Source organism: Caretta caretta, chromosome 18 (assembly GCF_965140235.1).
Source record: "Caretta caretta isolate rCarCar2 chromosome 18, rCarCar1.hap1, whole genome shotgun sequence".
In the NCBI taxonomy this organism is placed as follows: Eukaryota; Metazoa; Chordata; order Testudines; family Cheloniidae; genus Caretta; species Caretta caretta.
Genome location: NC_134223.1, coordinates 2912804 through 2933407, shown reverse-complemented (window position 1 = coordinate 2933407; position 20604 = coordinate 2912804). Strand labels below are relative to the sequence as shown.

General features: G+C 49.4%; 1 protein-coding gene across 3 annotated transcripts in view; it reads right to left on the bottom strand.

Moving 5' to 3' along the window:
* SLC2A1 (solute carrier family 2 member 1) overlaps positions 1–17724 on the bottom strand; it is a 37978-nt gene extending 20254 nt beyond the window's left edge. For 2 of the 3 annotated variants that reach the window (XR_007353277.2, XM_048824913.2), the window contains exon 1: positions 3983–4201. Coding sequence is in view for 2 of the 3 variants with exons in the window: in XM_048824913.2 (XP_048680870.1) it covers positions 3983–4186 (204 nt within the window). In the remaining variant the exon portion in view is untranslated. Of the gene's footprint in view, positions 1–3982; positions 4202–17512 lie in introns of those variants that run through there. The other variant, XM_048824914.2, reaches the window with a different exon arrangement.
* Between the last annotated feature and the right edge of the window lie 2880 nt (positions 17725–20604).

Below are 20604 nucleotides of genomic sequence, written 5' to 3'. Positions count from 1 at the left end.
CCCTGCAACAACTGGCCACCAGTTCTTAATTTGCAAGGAAAGAGGTGCTGGGGCTCAAGCAATATTTTTTACATTCATAACTGACACAGCAAATGCAGAGGTGCTGGGGCTATGAACTCTCAAGCTCAGAGATGCCAGGGCTTAGCCCTGGAACAAATTAAGCACTGTGTCCATCTAAACCCTGCAGAACACACAGCTTCTCCAATACAGGCCCAGCCCAGCAGGGCTGCCTGGATTTCCCAAGCTTCAGACCCATAATCCCTTTAACAAGAGCTCATTTTGCAGAGCAATGTCTCATGAGCCCCTTTCCCCCAACAAAGTGTCCAGGCCAGGAGAGAACTAGAAGGCAGACTGGAATTCTACCAGGGGCCCCAGTTTTGGTTTCACACTGGTTTGACACCAAGATGACATCAGCTGAGTTAGTTCAGATTTACAGAGGCAAGAGAAAGGAGACTCAGTAGCAAGACATGCATCATACAGACTGTCAGTGAACACTGAGCCACAGACTTCACTGGGAATAGCCGGCTCTTCAGCATCTCACAGGATTAAATCCCTCGTGTAGAGTCACACTCTGTATGTTTAGCTGCAACATGGAATAGTAATTTAGCACATAGCCAGTGCTTTTGCCTCTTCAGAGAATTGTTCAAAACACTAGTTCTGCTCTTGCAAGACTATAGCCTAGACCTTGGTGTGAAAGGGGTTAAACTCCCCCCAAAACAAGTTTCCTAGCTCAACTGTACTTTGCATGTTGCAATAAAAAACATTCTTGCAGTCTCCTAATTAGCTAGATGATCCATATTAATTTGAGGTGAAAATGGATTAAGTCATTACAAATTTCTACACTGTTTACAAGTATTAGAAAGTTTCTAAAAGGAGCTTTTTTGTTAACCTCTTTGAGCTGTTTCAGAGTAACAGGGCCTTGTTTGTAATTCAAATCATGCCACTGTGCAGCTGGCCTGCTGATCCCTCCTGCAATAGGCTTAATATTCCTACAGCACAAATTCTACCTCTGTATTATTAATTATTTGGAATTGTACACAGATGCTTTGATGTTTTAATTCTCTCCATGGCCCTGGAATGCCTGGTCCTTTTCAAGCTGACCAGCAGCATCAGTTCAAGGCTTGTCTTTTGTCTGCCTTTGGGCAGCAGGTGTGATCATCAGGGTGGGGGTGGATTGTCCTTCATGGCAGACACAGATGTTTCAGATTGAGACATTGGGGCCCTGAAAACAGCTGAGTCTGGCATGTGGGAGAAATATGTCAGAGCTTTTTCTAAAAGTTTCTTGAATCTCCAGTGTGCACATTAGATGCCAGAATGAAAGTGATCGGTAGGATTTTCACAGTCACCTAAGTGAATTCGTTCTCAGCTCCTATTGACTGCCAATAGGGCTTTGTCACTGGACACCAAACACACAAAGGTGTCAGAACTCCACCCCACCCTTGGTGATGATCCACTCAGAGCAGGACCCCATCCTGGTTTCTTTGGCATTACTTCCCTCCCCCCACTTCGGGGAGAGTGCCCTATCTGTCTCCTAGGCATCTTCTCCCAGGCTCCATCCCCAACACTTGTAGTGTCCTGCACTGTAGGATACAAAAAGAAAAGGAGTACTTGTGGCACCTTAGAGATTAACCAATTTATTTGAGCATAAGCTTTCGTGAGCTACAGCTCACTTCATCGGATGCATACTGTGGAAAATACAGAAGATGTTTTTATACACACAAACCATGAAAAAATGGGTGTTTACCACTACAAAAAGTTCTCTCCCCCCACCCCACTCTCCTGCTGGTAATAGCTTATCTAAAGTGATCACTCTCCTTACAACGTGTATGGTAATCAAGGTGGGCCATTTCCAGCACAAATCCAGGGTTTAACAAGAACATCTGAGGAACAGTGGGGGGAAGGGGGGAGGAGGAGGAATAAACAAGGGGAAATAGGTTACTTTTTATAATGACTCAACCATTCCCAGTCTCTATTACCAGCAGGAGAGTGGGGTGGGGGGAGAGAAAACCTTTTGTAGTGATAAACACCCATTTTTTTATGGTTTGTGTGTATAAAAACATCTTCTGTATTTTCCACAGTATGCATCCGATGAAGTGAGCTGTAGCTCACGAAAGCTTATGCTCAAATAAATTGGTTAGTCTCTAGGGTGCCACAACTACTCCTTTTCTTTTTGCGAATACAGACTAACACGGCCATTACTCTGAAACCTGTAGGATACAAGTAACCCTGTGGACGCTATTGGGATTTAGTTGTATTCTGCTAGGAGATAATGGGGTACCTTGGTGCCATACTTCCTGACAGATTCCATCCTTACTCACATCAGTAAAAATCAGGAGTGTGAGTGAAAGCCCAGTATTTCTGAAACTGGTATCAATACCCTGCCCCTGCAAGCTAGCTAGCTAGGAAGGAAGGTTGGGCAATATGTCATCCCCAGCCCTCAAGGACAGCAGATTTAATGGAATCTGGCTTTAGAGCAGGGGTAGTCTGATTTTTGTCAAAGTCCAGACTCCAGAGAAACATTTTTCACACCTCTGTAACAATAAGTAAATAAGATTAAGATGTTGGGGTCCATTCAAAAGCATCTCTGGATTTGGCTTGGGGTCTGCCTATTGACTACCCCTGCTTTAGAGGATCCCTTTTCACAGGGAGTCTCTTGCCACCCTTGTTGTAATAGTCTCAGCATGAGGATGCAGATCTGGTATGACTCAGCTGACCAAATACGCAGACAGCTGATCTAAAAGGGCAGTGCAGGAGGGCAGGGGTGGTTGCTAAGCAGCAGACAAGAAGGAACACATATAAGGGTAAGAGACACCAATAAAGTGTAGGTAATCCCCATCATCAGCACCTGTGCAGCTGGAGAGATCAGGTTCCCTGTGGGCTGAACCAAAGGCTGTCAAACTCATCCTGCTTCAAAGCAACTATTTGGTGGGTTGCTTTTTTTTTTTTAAACAGATTCTTTATCCCAGCCCAAAGGCATCATACTACCAAGGCAGCTCAACCAGTGGGACCTATCTAGGCAATGCTCAGTGTTGTCCAGACCTGCTCTGAGCTGGCTCTAAGAACTCCTGAATCCCATCTACATTACAGGCTCCTCCATCACTTTCCCTAGTGGAGGTGGGAGGGTCCCAGAATCCAAATGTCAAATTGAACAGCCCCTTAGCCCAAGCACCATGAGCAGAGGGAATGTGTGTGTGTGGGGGGGGAACGACAATGACATCACAACACATGCAGATTTGCTGTTTGGTTTGTACTGAGCATGCTCAGTAACACTGCTGACACCAGCTGCCCTCACTCTGCCCCCCCAACCCCCACTATCCACAGGCATGGGTCCTCTCTGCCCATGAACCCAAGTCAGCTGGCATGGACCAGCCGCGGGTATCTAACTGCAATGTAAACATACCCTTAGAAAAGGGTCCCAAATCCAAGCCCCGAGTCTGAACTAATTTGGGAAGGCTCGGATGCTGGTCTGATCTGCATTGCTAGGGCCTCTCTCATTAGTCAAGAGAAGAGGTCAGTTTATGTAATAACTTTCCCAGAATTCTTTAACAAAATAGTAAACAAAGAGGAAACTAATGCTCCTGGCAACAGCCAAATAACTGCTTAATAAATCTCATTAGCGTCAGTAAGCTGTTTAACAGGATGTGCTATTTTAGCGGAGCTTGGAGGGGGGGTAGTATGTGTCGGTGTGTGCTTTCATGTGTGGAGTGGTTTTGGAGTGTGCAAGTATTCACATTGTGTTGCAGCATGCAAGTGTTGTGTTACAATGATGGATGCGTCACTCTCCACGTGTGCACGTGCATGGCAGCTTGTTTCCATGTGTGGGGATGTGCTGCAGTTTGAGAGGTTTCATGTTGTGGGGTGTGCGATGGATGTGTGCTGTGTGTATGTCTGCCTGTGAGAGGACAGGCTGCAAAGCACAAGCACGGGGAAGCATGAGTACAGCAGAGAATGTTTGTACTTACACCAAGCCTTTCCCCCTTACCTTCTGAGGGGCGTTGATGACTCCAGTGTTATAGCCAAACTGCAGGGAGCCCAGCACTGCTCCTCCCACCGCCAGCATCAAGCGAGCTGTCATCTGCTTCAAGAGAAACATGCGGTCAGGTTGGGAAATGCTCCTCTCTCCAATGTAGGACTGTGGGGGCAGCCCCCGGTCCAGGTCACCCACCTGGCTCCTGACCTGAACCATTTTAGGATCCAGTCCTCTGGATCTCAACTGGGCAGCGGCTGTGCACGTACAAGACTTGTACACCCTTCCCTGCCCCCTTCCCATCTGCAACGAGCCAGGAGATTTAGGGCTCATCTTCTCCTGGCTTCCAGCGTATCCACTACTGAGCGAGAGGCTGAACAGAGCAGAGCAGTCATCCCCCAGCTCTCTCCCTACTCAGAAAAGTAGCCCCCAGTAGAGAAGCTTGCAGATTGGGGCATGGATAGTGAATAAAAAAATCCAAAGTCCACCCATGCAAGCTCACAAGTTGCAGTGGAGTTGCACTGATTGACATGAAGACAGATTTGGCCCACTGAGTTAGTATCCCATAAAGGGTATCCCTTGTTAGCATTTCCTTACTTGTTCCATCAATGCAATTCTAGATTAAATCCACCCATTTTCTACAGCAAAGTGTCTGACCAGATCTTTCAGGGGTTAATATATACGTGTGTATGTATCATATTACAAAAAGCAGTTTCCTGGGAAAGATGGGGAGCCTGAATCTCCTCTCACTTAAAAGGATACAGGCCTGAACTAAACAATCCAGGACCCTTGGCACACCTCAGATGGGAGCCCTGATCACCATACTGTGGCTGTGGTCTCTTCTTCAGAGTTAAGATAGCTGGGGCTACTGTTTCAGGCTATTAGTCATTTATTAATTGCAGTTGCACCAAAAAGCCCTGGTGATGGACCAGAATCCCACTGTGCTAGGTGCTGTACTAACAGAAGAGACAGCCTCTGCCCCAAAGACCTTACAGTCTAAGGAAACTCAGGTCAAGTTTTCAAACTTTTCTTTCAATCCAGAGGTTGAACTTTTTTTTTTTTAAAGCAAATGCTGAAATTGTGGGATTCCAGGCACTGGGCCATAGGCATGGGCCTGCCCTCTAACCTGGGCGTGCAGGGCAAGGTCCCTGTGCAGGCAGTATTGCCGGGGCTTTCGTGACAGCCCTTTGTTGCATGACGCACATTGTTGATGAATGCCTGACAATTAGGTTCAGTGGTAGCCTAGAAGAACTGCATCAGGCCTCTGAAGATGCCATCGCCTGGCTAGTCTATGCATATGCTAAATAAATAATAGTGATACTGTATTGACCTCCATGGAGTTACTCTGGCTTTAAGCTTGTGTAGGTAAGATAAGTATCAGGTATTGGCGTTCACTAGTTTAAATCTCTGCAGAGCTGAGTACCAGAAACCTACTGTTTATGAACTGGGGCTGGGACAAACAGTACATCCATTCTAGGGAGCAGTACCCATCCTCCAGAGTCAAGGTCCTCTCTCCTCCCAGAGGATATGCATCAGAAGGCCCCATCACTTGGGCAGGAGAAGGGGTAATGCCATGACATCAGGGCTGAAGTTTGAAAGGAAAGCAAACGCAGGGTTGCACTTGCAGCCTGGTTCAGCCGAGGCAAACAACAATCTGTCAGTATAGTTCAGTTACTCAGCAAAATCCCTGCATTTATGCAACGCTCAATGCCTACAGCTACTTGGCAAGTCCTCTCCCACTACCTCTCCCCTGCCTAGGGTTAGAGTAACAATTGGCAGTTTGTTTGGAGGAAGTGGGAGGGTGGGGGTAGGGAGTGTCTGCGCAGGCTGGTAATTGGACACCTCCATGAATGGCCCATTGATCCAGGCAGGAAAGTCACCAGTAGCTCAGCCTGGTGGCTGTACCCAGAAAACTGGGATCCACTTTTCACAGGCTGGGCTGATGAGCTTTGGAATAGCCATGTGAAATTAAAAGCCCTCTCTTTGATTTCTTCACACCCGCTCTCTGAAGCAATGCTGGTTTGGTGGAGGGCAGAGTTTGCTGAAACAGCCATGCAGGTTTGCCAGATCTCAGTGTGCCCTTGTTAGAGATTCCAAACCTTTAACCTAGGTCATGTGCATCTGCCGGGGGCGTAGTAGGGTGATGATCCAGCTCCACCCCAACCCCTGTATTGTACAGAGCCAGGACCCAGAGCCTGGTCACATGGGAGACTCAGTCTGAGAGCCACAATTTAGTCTAAGGTGCCACAAGTACTCCTTTTCTTTTTACAATTAACTGCAATTACTTTTTTGCTCAGAAAGGACCTGCAGGGGTCAGACCATGACCGAGGCCTGTGCACAAGACACCTGCTCCTCCTCTGCCTTAACCACAGGAACTCTGCTCTACAGCATCTGCCAATCTTGGCTCCCCAGACACTAGCTATGCCCTCTGCCTGCTTACATCACCCCTGCAGCCCTGGAACAACCCCTCTGGGCCCTTACTCATGTCAAAATCCTCCTTGAAACTGCCTTCCTCGTTAATCCGCCCACAGATTGATTCACAAGCCACAGCTCAGGTCCCTCATCCCTTCCTCTCGGCAGCCCAGCTTCAAGAGCCCTCTCCTGCACAGCTCTTGGCTTAGCCACCTGTCTTGTCTCTGTCCTTCTGACTCTGCACTTCTCCTCACAGCTCAGTTGGAAGCAGAGCCTCCTTCCATGGCCTGGTCCCCTTCATTTCCCTGCCCTCTTTTCAGAGGGGGATACTGAACCCACTTTTTAATTGCCTGACTTTAATTACCAGTGGCTGATTTCATTGGGTAGCAAGTATGAGCCTGGATAGCCAATGAGGTTACCATCTCAAGTTACCCAGCAACAGTTAACGAGATGCCTCAATTAAGTCATGAGATCTGCATCCACCAGCAAACAGGAATGATGGAACATGAGAGGCAGCTCAGCATTTAAAGCTTTCCCAGAACCTTCCCAAAGCAGGTAAAATGCAAGTCTCCCAGTCCTCCCTTGTCTAATCATATGGGCACTTGTGTTGATTTTAGAGCAGGGGGTTGTACTGGTTTTATGAAATGCAAACAGCAGCAGTGTTTCCACTGGAATAGTCCTCTGCTGTGTTTGCAGCCCAATGCTAACATGGGAACCTGGGTGCAACAATGAACGGCAACAGATCTGCTCTAGTTCAGTCACAAGTGGTCATCCAATTGCTGCATGAAGTCCTCTGGCCTGTATTATGCAGGAGGTCCAACTAGGCTATCCTAACAGTCCCTTCTAGCTGTGCCATGTGTGAGCCTATGTAAAGAGAAACTGACTAGGCTGAGTAAAATGCAAAAGACAAACAAAGGGCATGAATGGTGAAAAGTATGTTCAAGGCCAGTCACTGGTAGCTTTGCACTGCTCAAGTGACAGAGCAGCTGGAGCATACCAGCACATCTGGCCCTGCATCTGTAGGGTGCACTCAGTTGTGATGCAACAGATGGGGAGAGGGGGATTTGTTCTGTTTTAAGACTCAGGCCCTCCTCAGCGAGGGCAGCTTCTCCTGGATTTCAAAGGGGCTTTGGGCTAAGGAAGGAAACACTGCATGATTGTTGCAGAGCTCCAAGCACCACTTTTTGAAACAGGGCCAGTTTCTCCATCTGCATAAAAGAAGCCAGGCTCTGGGTTGAGTGGCCAGCCGAGAATTCCCCTGGCAGCAGGGGTATCAGCTAGTGTAAAGATATCAGAGCTGGGTTCTGTGCCAATCACTCTGCCCCCAGCCTGGCACAAGGGGCACATCAAAGAGTAATTCAGTGGGGGAAGGACAGGACTGAGTTCCACCCTGCTACCCCAGTCTACAGCTGATACAAGGTCCATATGCTGCTGGCATAAATTAGAGCAGCCCCTAAGCTGCTCTAACTCATACCAGATTCAGTGCCTGCTGGCTTGCAAAAATCAAGGAGCAGAAGCTGGTATCAAGAGGATCCGTACAAGTTCTAAAGCACAGAAGTCCATAAGATAGACATCCCCAGTGGTGCACAATCTGCACAGGGGTGAATTTTACCCTGTGGAAGTATCGGTAATGGTTATCCTTTCAGTTCAGAGATGCCAGGCCTTAAGAGAAGCAGGTCCTAGTGCCTTTTGACACCACAAAGACCAGAGATACTAGGCACTGTGAGAAGTGAGTAGCTCTGGGTACAGCTAGTTCTCTCAAGCCCAGCTGACCAGGGCTAGGAGCCATCACCTGCAGCCCAAGCCCATCTCCCCAAACACACTGAGGGACAAGGACATACACCCAAAGGGCTGGGAGGATGGGGATGAAGAGGACACTGAGCCTACATAGGAAGTCAACCTTTGGGGGCTCTGGACAAAGGTCTCACTTGAGTTTGGTGAAGGGCTGCAGGCAGCTGGTGGCCTGAGACTGACAAGGAAGGGGTGGAGCATGTGAGCACATGCACACACCATTCATGATGCACAGGGCACATATCGCATGGGATTCAGGCAGAAGCTAAGGTTTTCAGACAGGTTTATAATGATTCCTTTAACTGCTCACTTTGTTCCTTTTTCTCACAGGCACTTCTTTATCTGTGTTGCTGAGCTTATGTAGAAAGGGGCCACATCCCGTCCGTATAGGTTCAGAGAGGAAAGAAATCCCCTTCCCCAGCAATACATGCTTCCCCTTCTCACCTCGCACTCCTGAGTGCCAGGCATGGCATCCAGCTACCATGCCTGCCGACACCCCATGCTCCTGCAGCATGTTCTGATGTTCAGCCGGTGCTAATGCTAGGCACTGAAATGGTGTGTCCCTTTAAGGGCACCGTACCAACGTAACCCGAGAATACCAGCAGGCAGAGGCTGAGCACCCATGCTGTTACCCACTGCTAACTCGAGAGCACTGAACAGGAGGCTGTGTGCGCGTGACTGCATTTACTTTCTACTATGTAATACATTCCCCTTTAAAGGGGGCACAAGGTGGGGCTCACTGTGGTTAATACAACTGCACCCAGTAATGATCTGGCCCCATTATGCTGGGTAAGGCACAAACCACCATGTGCTCCCACCCACACTGAAAACATGTGGCAGGATGGCTCTGGACCTAGCATTGCCACCTGGCCTGGCTAGTTTTTGTACTGCTTTGCTCATGGCCAGTCAAAAGATGTAATGTGCCTGGTTTTTTGGGAGATGCCCGTAGTGATCATGAAACTACTGGCTATGCAGATCATGGCTGGGAGCACAGCTCGTACCCTGGTCCCTTCCCTCTACGGGGCAGGCCCTCACCTGCAGAAACCATGGTGGCTCTTCTTGGTGCCAGGGTCCATTCTGCTTGTTGGTCAAGGAGTGGGGTGAGGGAGGCGGTGGCTCCTCCTAGGAGGGGACAATAGGTATTCCCTTGAAGGCTCCAGGAAGTGGTATGGACCCCAAGAAGGCTCTCTGGTAGGGTTGGCAATAGGACCCTTTTTGTTTGGGGTGGCCTGTGACAGGGTTTTCTGCATCTTGTAGGTGGCAAACCTACCTAGGCTCCCAGAGATTCAGTACCATTCCTAAACCTCTCCCCTCCCTTCTCCTGATTCTAGGAAGCAAGCACAGAAGGAGATCTTGGCTCCTTCCACACAGAGCAGAACTATTTTACAGCTAAAGCCATTTATATGCAGTGGTGGCTGAACTAGATTAAATACAGTTTGGCTGTCGCAGATCTGATCCTGCAGGCCTGGAGCCAATGGCAGTTTTGACACGGACTTAAATGTAAGTAGGACCAAGCCCAACAGTGGATGGGGCCAGACTGGGCTAATCAAAAGATAAGCCATTCACACTGGCCAGCCCCATGGAATTTCAGCCTTTTTTGGCCATAACTGGGTTTTAATGCAGCTCTTAGACACACTCATTTGTCCTGTGCACATGAAGCCTATGACTTCACTCCTGAAAGCTGCTCTCTGTGAATGGATTGTAGTGGTCCCTGCCAGCCTTAGCTGTATGGCAGGATCAGGGCCCTGTCTTTACAACCTGTGGCAGGTTTGGAAGAAGCAGAAAACACGGGTTGCCCTATATGCCTTAGACAGGTCTGGAGGTGGCTGGACAGCTGTGGAGCAGCTCCCTCGCCTTATCAGTGGTTCAATCCAACTCCCAGTTAATCCAATGGGAATCTTTTCCAGCAAATGAACTGGATGGAGCTGGACCAGACTTCTGCTGCAGAGCTTGGCACTTTCCAGCTGCAGACCTCAAAAGCAGCACTGAATGAAGCCCCTCAATACATGGGGCATGGATCAGCATCAGCACAGCACACAGTGGATCTGCAGCACAGGAAGGCTAACTTGCTCAAGGTCACAGGAAGCAAGTGGCAGGATGTCAATGCATGGCCTCCTCCCAGGGGCCCCACTGGCTCCAGGGCAGCCCCGAAAGCATCCCCACTGTTCGCCCTCTTGAACCCCTCAGTCACCCAGCGGCTTTGTGATCAAAAATACCCCTCCTTCTGTCAGGTTTATCATCAAATCATCTAACAAAAAACCCCTAAAAGTTTCTCATCCAATGCCAGCCTTCCTGCCTGGGGCCATTCCTGCTTTTGCAGGCCATGGCCAGACCAGACTCTTTTCCTTCTGACACCTATGGAGTCCGCTGTCTGACTTCCAGGCTCAAACCCTTCCATGGTCAAGGGTCTCCCGCAGGAGCTGCTCACTGCCAGCCACAGCATCCTCTAGTTTTCTTTCTGAAGATTGCATCATCCCCTTTCCGCAGCTTCCTGCTGCTCCTTATAGGGCAATCACCTGATCCCTGGCACAGGTGTGTCTTCTTCCTAACTAGGATTGGCTGGCCCCAGGCTTCTAGCCCTTAAAGGGTCAAGCCATCCTGTTACACAAACCAGGAACAGATCCTGGAAGTTAAGTCCCTGTCCCATACTCTGTCCTTTCTGCACAGCTGATTTCTTTCATTCCAAAGGCTATTTTGCATAAATCATTGCCACACCATGACCACACAAGACAGCTTCCCCCTACGAAAGCAACAGTGTGTCATCACTGTGGACATGAAAAGCAGCTTGCGTTTGAACATGCCCTAACACCACTGTTATAAAACGATTCTTAATTTTTTAAAAGGCCAGTAGTTGCAGCTTTATGTAAAGCACACAAGTCATCCCCCACCCCTCCAAATAAAGAAAGGTCCAAGAGGAAGACTCCTCTCCCCTGCTCTCATGGAATCAGCTCCTACCAAACAGAAAAAGACTTTCCTTCTGCCCCATGCTGGAGCAGAGCAGTTCACACCAGCCTGAAAGTATAAGAATATTTCTAATTAGTCATCATGATTTGCACACCTTGAATGACGAGGCAACAATAAATGGCAATAAACAGATCTTCAGAATATTGTACTATGAAGCATTACGTCAATAAGATTGCACCACGCTGTTTGCATAGAACTAATTATTGTACAGTGAGCTTTTACGGAAGGATACTGTAGCAAAGGTCCTTGACGGGTTTGGATGTCTGGTACAGTCAGGTGCTGTACTGGTTCTCATTTAAAAGGAATTTGATCGATGCATACTACTATAAATTCACCTTTCAATGTGCTTTCTCCAATTACATTTGGAATCACACTGATTTGCCTTCTCTTCAGCCAGATGTGCCTTTCCTCTTGCAGGACTGTTTAAATTATCAGTGGGTGAACATCTAACAGACATCTTACACCATGGCCAAGATTTTCAAAAGTGACTAGCTATCTTAGAGCACCATAAAGGGGCATAGTTTATAGAAAGTGTGTGCTCAGAACTTTGAAAATCAGGTCCCCTGTAAGTTATTTCAAGATGGGCATCCAAAAGTCACTAGCCACTTTAATTGGCCCATAGCTTAAATAAATAATTTTACATACTGCATGTATTAACAGCTTCAATTGTTAAACCTGAAAATTTTAAAGATCAATTTACTCTTCACTATTTATGTTGTTTTTACTTTTTGGATTTCTATCTTCTTGTACAGTGAAAATTATCCAGTCAGTGTCACTTTTGTTTAGAGGCAGTTTCCATTCAATTCCATTCTCAGGTTTTCATGCAGGATTTTGAATTAGTTTAGGTTGCAGTCAAGGCAGAAGAATATTTGCTTTTTTTAAACTTCCCATTAGAATTAAAAATTTTCTATTAGTTGCCTCTTATGGAAGTCTTGTAGAAGTGAACAGAAAAGTAACTTTTCTACAGGGTTTTTTTTTTTAAATCCATCATATAGATCATATAAAATGATAGCTTTGTTACAGAATTCTAAAGGATGGTTCAAAACTCATATGAAGAGGATTTTGTGCTTTATTAATTCTGCAGGTATTAAGGCTAATTTTTAATAGAACCAAATTAAGTTTCTACCTAAATTCTATTGTTTTTGTCCCCAGAAAATTCTTATAGCATTTCCTATTATTGAGTCTCCACCAATAAATTTTACAAAACCTAAATTTTGGGTTAAATTTATCTCTTTAAAAGGTTTAATGGTCAGATCAGGCACCCTAAAGGTTATAAGTTTGGATAAGCTTTGGCTAGCCATCTGGAGTCTGGAAAATTGGGAATGAAAATGAAGCACAGCCTCTTCCATGATATTTTGCCACTTCCTACTTCATGGACTATCCTGAACCAGGAAGTGTAGAGACTCACAAAGATGATACTTTTAAAGGTGTTATTTGTAGCCTTTTTGACTCTCACAAAAGGTTCAGTTAGGGCTAAAATTAGTTGAGTCTGAACGGACTCTTATTTTATCCTAACTGGATCATCCATTATCTCAAATTTAGAGATACCCAACAAAATCTTCTACCACTGAGTTAAGACTTAAGTTTGTTTAGTTGATAAACAGGAGTATCCACAGCTGATTGTCTCTTTCTACTGTGTTTTTTATTTGTTTTGTCTTTTCCCTCCATCCTTACACCTATTAATTCCTCTCAACTTCATTTAAAAGGGCTCAGTCTGCAATTAGGAACAGGAAACAGGAAATAAGGAACTCTTTAGTCCTAGAAGGGAATTACAGGACTTTCCACCTTTATAATGATGGAGGATAGAGAGTGTAATGCAATCTGCTACATAACATGACCCAGTCAGTTGCAGCATATCCTGTAACATGTTACAAAAGTAGCAGGGCTCTTTCTGAAGGCTACTAGTAGCAGGGCTGGAGGGAAGGAAATTACAGCATTTTGCAAGCAAAGCTGTGGGCTCTGCCTAGGCATCAGAAGGTGCTGTATTGCAGCTGTACAGTGGAGGGTGCATCAGTCAGATATTCATTAGATCAAAACAGTGATTTAAGAAGACCTGGTCTTGTGATGTACATTAGAAATACAGTTGGGGCTGCAACCCCATCTCAGGTAAGTAATCCTTCCTCCCAAGAGGTCCCGCAAGTTCCTGTAAGTCAGGGTTGCATGGTCCTGTGCAGATCATGCTATCTGAGGAAGGTTTCATTGCCAAAGTTATTATGTTTGGGATGTGACCCAGGGATTTCCCTCCCCTATCTCCGCCCAGAAAGCATGGGAGCTACTACACATAAAAAAAGCAATGACCGGATCTTAACACAGAGAATGGAGATTGAGAGATCCGGCTGGGCGCCCCCTGGCAGGAATGAAGGCCCGGTACCTACAGCCTTGCAACCAGCCTCGGTAAGTTACAGATGGGGGAGCCACGGGAACCTCCCCAGCGCCGCACTGCCCAGCTGTGCCCCTGGATCCCTGCCGCCGCCCCCCCGCGCTGGCAGCTGCTGCCGCAGGCTCGAAGCTAGGCTCCCCCCAGCCCGCTGAGAGGGGCTCGCCGCCGGCCGCCAATGGGCAGCGAGCTCCGGCGGGCCCCGCCCGGGGATGTTGGGCTCGCTCTCCCCTTTGCCCTACATCGCAGGGGCTAGCGCGACACCGCCCCCTGGCGCCGGGGACATGCCGGCAGCTTCCCTCCTAATGGAGCCGGGGCAGCGGCTGCTGCCAGCCCCGGCACTGTGCGAGCCCAACCCGCGGCAATCCCAGCCCAGCCCAGCCCGGCGTATTGCTCAGTACCCGGAAGCCACGAAGCCACCCCCGGCCCGGGCAGCGGGGAAACGCGGGCACCCCTAAGACAGGCAGCCGGGCCCGACTGGATGGAGGCAGCGGGTAACGGGGTGCCAGGCTTAGCCGGTGCTTGCCCAGCGCTCTGGTCTCTACTCGCCCCGGGGACCTTTATGATTAAACGGTCTCCACTCGAACAGCTTGAAGTGACACCCCCCGACCCCCCAGAAATGAAGGCAGCATCGAGAGGTTGAAAAGATCCGCTAAAGAGAGACTAGGAAATATCCTCTAAGCACAGAGCTGATCGAAACCAGCCAGTTCTAGGTTTATGGTAGGTGAACCGGCCCCTTGTCCTCCTTTGGGGCTTCTACAGCCAAATGCAAGCTAATGCGGATTTACACCATTGTGCCCGAGATCAGAATCTGGCCCAGCGTTGGACTTCTATGTTCAACCGGGCAAAATTCCCTCAGTCCCAGCCGCTCGCCTCCTCCCCCTCCGGAGCAAGCTGTGCCTGTGAGGTGCTCCTGGCTGTCACGTCCCAGAGCTCCGGTTCCAAGCCCGCAGCTGGGCGCACAGGAACGCTCCACTCCGGGAGCTGCCAGCCAGCTCCCCACCCAGCCATCAGCCCTCCTGAAAATGCACAAGAGCGCAGCGAACTAAATACAGTAACGCGCTGATCCCAAACCACATTCCAAAGCTAGGGAGAAAGGAGGGAATCTGGAGACAGTGTTGCACAAATAAACTTTGTAAGCATCTTGACCCAGAAAACACAGACTGGCGGAACAGCATTGCTTCTCCTGTGCCCTCCCTGCATGGTCACAAGACCGGTTATTATTTTAAAAGAGATGGGTCTCTTGAACAGAGAGGGAAGGAGCCTGCTGGACTGAATTCCCCGCTCTGGACTCTGGTATCCCCTTTCATTGCACACTGGGGCCTAAAATCTGCTTTAGGGACCCGACCGTCAAGTATGCAACTCGAATTAATTGATTGTCAATTGACTCAAAGTACCTAATATGATTGTAAGTGCTCGTCTACACATTTATCTTCACACAAGAGCTGCCAGTTTAAGGAACATCATTATTTTAAATCAATTTGGTTAAACTGGTTCAACCCCCTCTGTGGACACTCTTAATTCAATTTAACCCAGTCACAGTGATTTAGTTTAAATTAGCAAGAAATCATTTTAAACTAAATCGATGTAAGCCAGGTTTATACCAAAAGAGAGGCTGCATAGGGGTTTGCCTGGATACTCAATTTTTAAATATACAACCATTATAAACTCGCCTAGTGCAGCTAGCCCAGCGCAGCCAGACTACAAACCTTTGTTCCATGGCCACGGTTTAGCAGCTGTAATCTGGAGTACCACCACCCAAATCAGCTATACCAGTGTAACAACAGATGAGCCTGTGAAGTGGAAGGTAACCAGGGAAGATGTGAGCAACTGGGGAACAATTTACTCATTGGGATGATCTGAGACCCATAAGAAGTCAGATCAGAAAAGACCACTTGGAGTCTCAATCTGAACCCTTCTGTTCTGTGGAGTTGGGCAGGGATGGGATTTTTCTGTTTTTTTGCTTTGGATCCCCCACCCTCTTTTCTTCATTATAAAACCTATTCTTTTACCATGAGCACCGATGTAATCGTCACATAACAGTACTCTGTAAAACAAGGTGACTGCTGTGGATTGGAGCCTGAGGGAGGAGGGAAGAAAAACAAAACCTAAAGGGTTAATTAATCCACTTAGTGTTTAAGAGCTCCAAGTCCGGACCAGCATTAGATGGTCCTAGGTATGGTCCAAGCACAGAACAAAGAAGCTCTTCAGGGCAGGGACTACTAGGGGGCTCTTCCACCAAGCAAATAAAAACAAGAAAAAAATCCTTTTAACACGGTCCTGCAAATGTACCAAAAAGAGGGAAAGTCAAGCCTGTGTGGGGATTAGATTATAGGGGATTTGAACCTGATGCGAGGCCCAACTCAAAGGAAGAATTATTAGAAATACATACACTATTTCCCCCCTTAAGGCCTTACTGTGATTGTATAATTTGTAAGAGGGTATCCTTGGTTACTCTCTCTGGGATTACATCCCTGCTCCAGTTCAAACAAGTTCCATGCAGGAATCACCACCTGGTGAAATTCTCGGCCAGACTAGACAGTCATAATGGTCCGACCCATTACGTAGGACAACGTAGACCGAAAAAGCAGGACTGCCAACCCCACATGTTCAAAAATCCCGAGTCAGGCCCCCCATCTTTTAAAAATCAGGCCGCTCCACCAATAAGATTCGGGGTTTTTTATTTGCCTTCTGGTCTGAACCTTTGGAGGGGACCTGGCCTCATTCCCACGCTTTTCTCCATAACAAGCCGTGCTCGGAAAACATGTCAAACGGAAGGGGAGATTCTTATTGAAACCCTCGATTCCAGACGGTAGGGCTTGAAAAAACCGTCAAGTATCAAGGAAAAAAATCCCAGGAATTGGCAACACGGGAAACCCTCCAGCTTTCCGAAGCACCGCATCCCCACGGCCCTTGGCTCGCTGGGAAAACGGGGGGACTTTGCTGCGAACGCGGGACATCGAGCCCCGTCCTGACCCATAAGCCTACAGCCCTTCCCTCCTGTGCCACTAGGAGCTTTGGGGTCACCAGTGTCGGCCAGGCAAGGCTAACGCGCACACAGGAAGGCTGGGGTATTTTAAGCAACTGAATACAGACCGGCTACAGGGGCGGGCATCCTTCCCACCAAACCGCAGCACCAAGTTTCAACGAACTCTCCCCCCCGGTCCAGCCCCAAAGGCTGTGGAGCGGAACCCCCCAGTCCTAAGCCCTGCAAACTTGCCCTTTTACCGAACACCTCGGACATGGCTTGATTATCTTGCATCTGGGACTCCGGCACGGAACTCCCCCCCACCCCCATCAGTCACTTGTCTAAGGGTTTAATTTGTTTAGTTATTTTATTTTAAACACGCGATCGCCGCTCGAGGCTGAAAACTTTCCACTCCGCACGCTGCTGGGACTGGGATGCGCTGCGCAGTACCCCGACCCCCCAGGTTCCGCCGCCCCCGCCCGGCAATGCAGGATGGGGCGTCCCCGGAGGGAGCCGTGGGGCAACAGCCGGGTCCCATCGCTGCCAGCGGGGCACTGGCTAAGGAGCCCAAAGCAGGCGGCGGCGCCAAGGAGGGGGAAGGTTTAAAACAGCCGCCAGGACTCGCGCCCGCGGCGATGCGCCATAAGGGGCAGGGGGCTCCTAGGGTCTTCGGCCCCGCCTCACGCCCCAGACGGAGTCCGGCCCGAAGGACATGGAGCCCGCACCCAGCCCGGCGGCCAAGCGGCCTTGCTGGACCCGCGAGAGCCGCCTTCCCTCTGCGCTGCGGGTGAGCGCAGACCAGCCACCCTGCCCCGAACGCCCGCGGCCACGGGGCTCGCCCGGTGCGCCTCGCCTCGCCCAGGGCCGGGCAGGCGGCTGCTTGGGGCAGAAAGACTCTGGGAAGCAGCGACCCCCCCCCCCCCGCAGGCCGCTCTGCCCTCCCCCAAACCCCGCTTCCCCCCGAAACGGCCACGCACACGCCGCCCCCGCCGGAAGGTCCCGGGGAGCCTCCCCCCGCCGGGCCCACGGTCACCTTGCTCCCCGACTCCATGGTGCTGCGCCCGCGCGCTCTCTCCAAGGGACGCTGCCCCGGGCCAGGGCGCCGAGCCGCGCGGGGGGGGTGCGGGGGGGTCCCGGCGAGCCGACGCGAGTCCTCCGGCGCGCTGCTGCGGTGCCCCGGCGCTGCCCGTGCCGCGCGCTGCGCTCGGAACGCGCCGTATAAGACCTGGCCCGGCCGCCGCGCCTTGACCCGGCTTAAGTGTGCGCGTGTGTCGCGAGCGCCCCGCCTGATTGGCTGGCCGCGCGCTCACGGGGGTGTGTCGGGGGTGCGCCGCTGGAGGGCTCGCGGGTCCGGGCGCTGGGCCCTGAGTGGCTGGCCCGTCCGTCCGTCAAGGGCCCCGGCCTCCCGCGCGCTGCGCACGGCGGGGGGCGGACGCGGTTCTCATTGTTAACGCGCCGCCGGGGCCGCGGCTCGGCTCCAGCGCGCGTCGCCCGGGAGCTCGCTGCAGAGGCGAGCCCGGGCACACGAGGACAGCATTGCAATCCCCGCAGCCTCCCGGCTGGGCCCTCCCCCAGCTAGCCACCGCAGAGGGGTCTCCTCGTCCCGGGGGCTCCTGCTTGGCATTTCTCGGCTCGGCCCGCAGCCCTAGAGAGTCTTCGGGCCCGGCCCGGCCCGGCCCGGGACAGAGAGATTTCAAGATGCTACGCTCCTCCCATGGACGCTTTCTCTCTCCCGTGCACGTACACACGGTACAACCACCTCATTTATAAAAGGGTCCGGGGGAAAGGAACAGAGCCTGCAATTCATTCCTTGCTCGGTACCAAACTCCTCCCTTTGCAATTCACTCAGGCCTTGGCGATGTTGGGGTGGAGCAGAGGGGGGGAGGGGAGGGATAGGATTGCCAACTTTAAATGGTGTTTTCACACTGGAGTTTCTCCTGTTGTGTTTTCATCCCTCGGTGACGTCGCTGTTCTGAATTTTCGGCCTCTCGCTGCACCTGCTGAGCTTAAAGGTGGAGCCGGCCCCTCTGCTGAAAGGAGATTGTTGCTCTGTCTGCTGGAGGCTGTAAGGCAGGACTGACTCTATTCCACACTTCGCAAAGAAAACAAAACATATTTTCCCCACCCCCTTGCTCCAAGCAGCCGGGTCCCTTCCCCAGCAGAGTGATAAGAACGGACTAAAATCACCCATTATTGAATAACAATCAATCTTGCCAGGACCGCAGGTTAAATAATTTTATTAAGATAACGTTGAAATAAAAAGAAAATGGTACAGAGTTCAAGCATAGAAGTTTCTGGTTATCAGGGAATAAGATACAGATTATCAAGGGGTGCGAAATTCAGTTTAGGAGCTGGTGGCATAAGGAATACATAATCTGCAATCTCTCTGATTGGGGGTAAAAGTTTAACCGGTCAAAGTACAGACATTGAGCTATGCGGGTAAGTTATCCATATAATGGCTATGTTCAGGTGTGGAGTATAATGAGCGGATACGATGATGAGGATGGATCTACCCTCATTTGGTGGGATTTAATGTTCAGTGAGTTTATGGTTCCAGTTCATATGGTCCAATGGAAAAAGCCTCTCAGTCTCTTTCCCATAGTGGATGCACGATGTCGTACCGGCTCACACCTCCTAGTGCTGTTGGTGGCCGGTGATGTGTTCGATGTAGATGTCCCTGCACCATCGGATGGTGTCCGAGACCATGAGGCGCCGCCTGAGCAGTGCGTAGAAAGAGAGAGACAGCAAATGAGCTCTTGGGCCTGTAGTTTTGATTGGCATTTTGAAATCTGCTACAGTCAGCAGCTGGTGCATGACTAGGATCACTGAGTACACATGAGAAATGAATTTTAATTTCCTGTGGAAATGTTTTAGCACTGTTAAAAGTTCATACTAGCAAATTGACAAATGCTAGGACACCAGAAACTGTAAAGCATTAAAAAAAACAAACAAATAAGAAACAACAGGAATCTATAGTTGTGACCACGGATAAAAGGTGGCAGTGAATTGCCAGATCTCATCAGATCCTGTCTCTGACTGCAGTCAGAACCAGATGAAGGGGCAAAAAACACCATAGTGGGCAATTTCTTCCTAATTCTAACCCCTATCATACAAAAAATCCTAGGCCCGGTAGCACAAGGATTTATCCTTTCTAAACATTGTGTGTGTTTTTAAACCTCACTAATATAAATCTGGAGACATTCTACTACCCCATCATCCCTTTCAATGGAGAGAGATCATCTCCCCCTATCTGTTCCCCCACTGGATTGCTTACTACATGCTGAACCTGTACATCGGGGCAGAGAAGACTAAAATCCAGAATTTCCGGTTCCCAGGAATTTTTGTCATTTTGAAATTTTGTTTCAGGTGGATTCATGTAGAAAACAGATTTTTCTAAACTTCTCAGAACTGGGGATTCCAGAGATTTCATTTAAGAAACATGATGTTTCCAAAACACTTTTGCATCCCAGAACCCCAGCAGCTAAGTGATCTTGACATGATTGATGTCAGTGGTTCACTGCTGCTCATCTCTAAATAGAAGCCATGAAACTGACAAGAATCATGTCAATTTCACTCAGGGGCTCCAAGAGATTCCTGGATCCTTGGCAGCTCTGCCATGCAGACTGCCCCAGCACTGGGTACCTCAGAGCTTCCAAATTCCCTGGCCAGACAGCTCTCAACTCTGCCCAGCTTCTGCATCCTGGGGGAGAAAGACCACATGGTGGAGCTGCCCGGGAGCAGAGGACCTGGGGCTGACTGCACTGTGGCAGTCTGGGAGCCATGGATCCTTGAAAGCCCTGAGGTCTCCAGCAGCCCACTAGGTGCCCTGGCTCAGAACCAGGCAGATTTCCATCCAAACCCTGCCTGCAGGTTGACTAAATATTTTTGTGAAATATTTCAGGTTTGACAAATCAGCATTTTCTACTGAAAATTTCTGACCACTTCTATGCAGGGGCCTGTTGTTCTCCATGGTAATCAATCAGATCTTTGCCATTGTCTGCAATGGGTGTAGGCTCAGCCCCTTGGGGAGCCTTCTATCTGATCAGGTCACACTGAGATGCAGACTCTGCAATATCTGCCTTTTACATCTGGGCATCTTGATCTAGATTACTTTAAAATCTTGGT